The sequence below is a fragment of the Copadichromis virginalis genome, linkage group LG5 (genome assembly GCF_057382275.1).
Source record: "Copadichromis virginalis isolate Kocher_CV1m ecotype Utaka linkage group LG5, C_Virginalis_male_GT1.1, whole genome shotgun sequence".
NCBI classification, from domain to species: Eukaryota; Metazoa; Chordata; class Actinopteri; order Cichliformes; family Cichlidae; genus Copadichromis; species Copadichromis virginalis.
Window position 1 is genome coordinate 38,090,801 of NC_140622.1, and position 5,288 is coordinate 38,096,088.

At 41.9% G+C, this 5,288-nt stretch overlaps 1 protein-coding gene across 1 annotated transcript; it reads left to right on the forward strand.

The window, feature by feature from the left end:
* The first annotated feature begins 869 nt into the window (after positions 1–869).
* Positions 870–4,910, forward strand: sp7 (Sp7 transcription factor). The gene is made up of 2 exons (XM_085458105.1): positions 870–961; positions 2,166–4,910. Exons 1-2 carry the CDS (start codon positions 926–928, stop codon positions 3,513–3,515), a joined length of 1,386 nt encoding a protein of 461 aa, XP_085314231.1. The 5' UTR covers positions 870–925; the 3' UTR covers positions 3,516–4,910.
* Positions 4,911–5,288: the final 378 nt, after the last annotated feature.

Consider the following 5,288-nt stretch of genomic DNA (forward strand, 5'->3'; position numbering starts at 1 on the left):
CTTTTTTCTTAATCTTAATCTTTTATTTCTTCCCCTGTTTCCCACTTTAAGGAAACAGTCTTCTTCTTTTTGGTCTTTTTTTTTTTTTTAAACTAAGCGTTTTAATTCATTTTATTTGATGTGATAATCTTTTCTTTATTTTATTTAATGACTGGATCCTTTTCTTCTTCGCATGCCTCTGTAGTTTAACCTCTTTAACCATCACAGTTAATGTCTGAAAAGGCAGTTAAATGCGTTTAAGAATATTGGAAACAGAGAGAGGGTTGAAACCAGAATAATAAAATCTCTGATAGAAACCACAGACTCGGTCAACTCATTTTTTTTTTTTCTTCTTTTTAAATTTATGTGGCAGAGGCTACACGTTCTTTTGTTATTTTGCTCTCTCGGAGAAGAAGCAGAAGAGAAAGCTTAAGTCGTTTCGCACTTTTTATTTGCAGTTTTGCAGTTTAGTGTCTAACACAGCCAGCTTATAACTGAGGGCGTGCGTGAGCGTCTCTATAGACGAGTCCATCCAGATAATTCTCTGAGGGGATGTCAAATGTAGTCGTTTCCTTCAGACTCCACTGGACTAATCCCAGTGGAAAAAATAATGCCAGTGAAATTGAAATAATGTCCACACTGTGATTGATGACTAACCCATTCATGCATTTATATTGAAAAAAAAAAAAAGATTCGACACTCTCGTTTGGGGAGGTGGGATGTCCTGATTTTAGCCACCAATCTCCGTCCATTTTCCCTCGGCTCTGGGTTTTTATTGCTTCTTAGCGAGTCTTCAAAGAGCCCATAGCCTATAATTAGGGGGCGGGACCCGAGTGCCTCAAAACACTTCCCCGCGTTAGAGCCCAACTTCTTCCAAACTGTCCCGGGACTCTGAGCTGCGCTGCTCCCACTCCCCTCAGCTTCCTAAGGATTTTGTTTCTCAGGGATGGCCGCATCTATTCTGGAGGTAGGGAATGTAATTGTAAGTAGCTTTTCATTTTTCTCCTTCTTCTTAATACAAACTTTTGATGGTGGAATATTTATAAGAAAGTCGTGCAGTTACTAAGGAAGAAACTTCCAGTAGTTTCAGGTCGTCTCATAGGTTATTATACATAGTGAGAGAGAGAAAAATAAGAGTGATAAAAGAGATTTAAATATACTAAAGGCTAAGCTGCTGAAAGTGCCTTGAAATATTTCTATTCACACCGAGCCTATATTTGCACAAATTTGGCGTTTCCTTAAGATGTGATTGCTCATTATCTGGGAACTGTCAGAGGTGCAAGACATGAAGATAACAGGTCCTGTAAGGGCAGCAGGCTAGTTCATCTTAAAGGATGTCACGACTTTTTATTACTTACAAAACAGAGGAAAATCTGCATGAAGAAGGGAGTTCAACCAGAGTGTGTTGTGAGAGAAAGTGAATGAACTGAGAGTGAGTCAGATTTATATCTAAAAGTTAGCAGAATATTTGATTTTTAACCACGAATATTAAAAGTTACATGCTGTAGTTACAGATGTGTCACAGCTGGTTTGATAGTTGACACCTCAGCGCACAGTTTAAACAGAAATACAGGAATATAAGCTGATGTTTTATTAGTTATATCCATGTGTAAACTGTGCATCCAGCAGAAAGTCTCTGAAATGTTCTGCTGTAGCGTTAGGTACTTGCCACGTGGGAACCTAACATAAATCAAATTAAATTCTTGTGACATGTTTGAGTCAAATATATAATCTGATGTAATCAGTTCAGTTCAAAAATGGCACATTTTTTGCTTTGTAGATAATAAGATCACGACCGAGAACAATAGCTCGTTGCCATGATGGCAGTTAGATGACCTGGTACATATTTAAATCGTCTGTATGAGGAGAACTGTAAATTCAGGTGGATTTTTGTATTTTTCAAGCAAACATAAATGTTAAATTAATTTAAGCTGGTCGAAAGCAGTTTGGACAAAACTAAAAGTGAGGGAGTTCCTCCTTTGCTGAGCACAGCTGAAACTTTACAAACACAAACATCCACTGCTTAAAATTGCCGTGACCACTTAGAAAACAGAGAGAGGAGGAAAAGCCAGCGGTGGTTGTCACACATACGTTTTTTATTAGAGTTGACACTGACAGAAGCGGCAGCAGCAAGCAGCCATTTCCTGCAGAAAGTCTAATTTTCTCCCGTGTCTCCTCCTCCCCAGGAAGACGCACGCTATGGCTCCAGTCCTCTGGCTATGTTAACAGCTACCTGCAACAAGTTTGGCAGCACCAGCCCTGTCAGGGATTCAGCTACACCCGGTAAGACTGCCAGCACCTCTCCAGTAAAGAAGCCCTACAACATGACCTCTGACCTTCAGACAGCCAAGAACGGGCGGACCACAGACAGCAGTGGCCTGGCAGACTCCTACACTGGCTCCTTCACTTCAGCTGGAGGAGGAGGAGGTGGCGGGCTGCTTACACCCACTGGAAGTCCCCCTCCTTCAGCCGGAGGCTACACTACAGAATATAACCCTTTCTCTCACTCCTTCCAGACTTCGGTCTCACAGGACCCGTCTCTTTTAGTGTCCAAGGCCCATGCTACAGCCGATTGTCTCACCAGTGTGTATACTTCGCTGGATATGACACACCCCTATGGCTCGTGGTATAAGGCTGGTATCCACCCTGGCATAACTGCTGCTCCAGCTAATGCTACATCTTCCTGGTGGGATGTCCATCCCAACTCCAACTGGCTGTCAGCAACCCAGCCCCAAGCAGATGGAGGTCTGCAGGCCTCCCTGCAGCCTGTGGCACCACAGGCATCCCTTAGCCCACAGCTGCCCAGTTACAGCACCGATTTTACACCACTTAACCCAGCTCCTTACCCCTCCGTGGGACTGGGCTCCTCCTCACATCTCCTCCAACCTTCCCAGCACATGCTGCCCCAGGACATGTACAAGCCCAAACCTGTGCCAAGTGCAGGGCTAATTGAGAATCCCATGGGCCTAAAGCCTGCTAGGGGATCAGGGGGCTACAGCGGAGGGGCTACACCCACCCGGTCTTCATGCGACTGCCCCAACTGCCAGGAGCTGGAGAGGCTGGGAGCCTCTGCTGCATCCCTGAGGAAGAAACCAGTGCACAGCTGCCACATCCCGGGCTGTGGGAAAGTCTACGGCAAGGCCTCCCACCTGAAAGCCCACCTGCGCTGGCACACCGGCGAACGGCCCTTTGTTTGCAACTGGCTGTTCTGCGGGAAACGTTTCACCCGCTCTGATGAACTGGAGAGGCATGTGCGCACCCACACGCGGGAGAAGAAGTTCACCTGTCTACTGTGCAACAAGCGTTTCACACGCAGCGACCACCTCTCAAAGCATCAGAAGACCCACGCAGATTCTGCAATGCAGGGCAAAGCTGTAGCTGTGGAGGGAGACGCAGATTCTCGGAGCGAAGAGACCACAGAGCTCAACTCCAGCGCTGTACCTACCAATCCTGTCGCTGACCAAATCACCAACGGAGATGAGAAGACTGGCACGCCTAACGGGGTGGAGAACAGCAGTGGATTGTTGGAGATCTGACTTGATGAAGTCTTGAAATTTTAGAGGTGTTTTCTTTTCTTCTTTTTGTTTTTTTTTAAATAGGAAAAAAACTCACCTTACAAACACAAAACTGTATTTTATTTCAAGACATACAAAGGAGACAGTGTTTGAAAAGACTTGATATGATACAGGACTGATAAAGGTAGAAATCACTTCTGGACCACACACACACACAAGCATAAATATGACCAAGCCTGCAAACATATAGCGATCCTCAAATGTATGCAGACACACATGCACAAATATGAGCGACCGAGACATAAATGAACACAATATGCACATGTGAACAGGAATAACTATGAGCAAATGTGCAAACATCCATAATGCATGCATGCAGGGGGATACACAAAAGTACGTCTGCTCGGAAACACATACAAGTAAACATGCTCGTGCACAAATTTTGTAGCCTACACACATTTTCTGCCTTTCAAATGAGACAAACCACTGGGGAAATTTAATCTGCAAAAGCAGAAGGAAAAGAGCTCTGAAGCCGCAAAAGGAAAGTAGTTTTAAAACGAGACTTATGGTCAGGATGATGGAGTCGATGAAGCATTGCATGCCTAGAGAAAAATCTGATTTACAGCTGTACTTTGATACTTATTCATTATTCTTGAAACAATCAATGGACAATCTACACTTACAGCTTTTTGTTGCCAAAGACACTCTGTTGTACAAGGTATTGCATTTCACCTTTGTTTGCTGTTTGCTTCTTACCATGTCTAATTTAATTTCATATTTACTTTAATAATCTAATTTATGTCTTAAATTATACACATGAAAGATTATCTTGCACCTGCAGGAAATACCTGAAGAAAAAAAAGAATGCAAGATGGTTGAAGCCGGCCAAAAAGAAAATGAAATACATTAAATTAAGACTGTTTTTTCTTATTTATTAGCTATAAGGAAGAGTTTGGGGGTTGTTTTAAAAGTTTTATTTATAAACCTTGAAGTTAAATGTGCGTGTAAACTAATTCTTATATAATCTTTTAATTGTGAAGTCTTCCATACCTGGCAAAATAATGATCAATAAGGGCTTTCTTCCTTGTTTGTGCATACTATATATTGACAACAGTATATAGATATGTATATAGGTGTGTTATTTTTTTATGCATTTTCTATGTTTTGTATAACTTTCCACAAGAAATGATGTCTAGAACGCTTTGGTTACAACAACAAAGAACGTAAAGTAAAAGCTTAATTTTTTTTGGTTATTAATTTTGTTATTTAGGCAGAACTGAAGTCCTGGTGTTTGCTGACTTGTTGTGAAATGAGTGTAAAAGATACTGTAAATAGCGATGAAGCATGGTACACATGTTGTAAGGTTTATAGTGTGGAATAATGACAATTTTGGTGCTTTTAAGAGTAAAAAAAAATTTGAAAGAGAATTTTTTTGTGTTGTTCCTACACAAAATCCTTCAGAGAGGAAGCTTTAACATGAAGACGGAAATAATGAGAAGCAATTCTTCCATGAGCCTTCACTTTATCATTTTATCACACTTTATCCCCTTCTCTCGCCTCACTTCACATCATTCTTTTCATATCTTACTGTATTTCCACCTCAGCCTGGCTAACCAAATACTTTCATTATCTTTTGCAGCACAAACAAAGCTGTTCACTGAATTGGAGTCTTAACTCCACACAATGACCCCCTTTCAGAGATCCACTGTAGTTACACTCAAGACAATTACTCCACTCTCCAGCTCGAGAGGGGTAATTACTGAGAGCGATGCTCCAGGAGAGTCAGGAGAGAGA

Excerpts from the sequence above, each read along its gene's own strand:
- sp7 (XM_085458105.1), top strand. The coding sequence starts at position 926 with ATGGCCGCATCTATTCTGGAGGTAGGGAATGTAATT. Across the intron at positions 962-2,165 it reads TGGAGGTAGGGAATGTAATT|GAAGACGCACGCTATGGCTC; the intron begins GTAAGTAGCTTT and ends CCTCCTCCCCAG.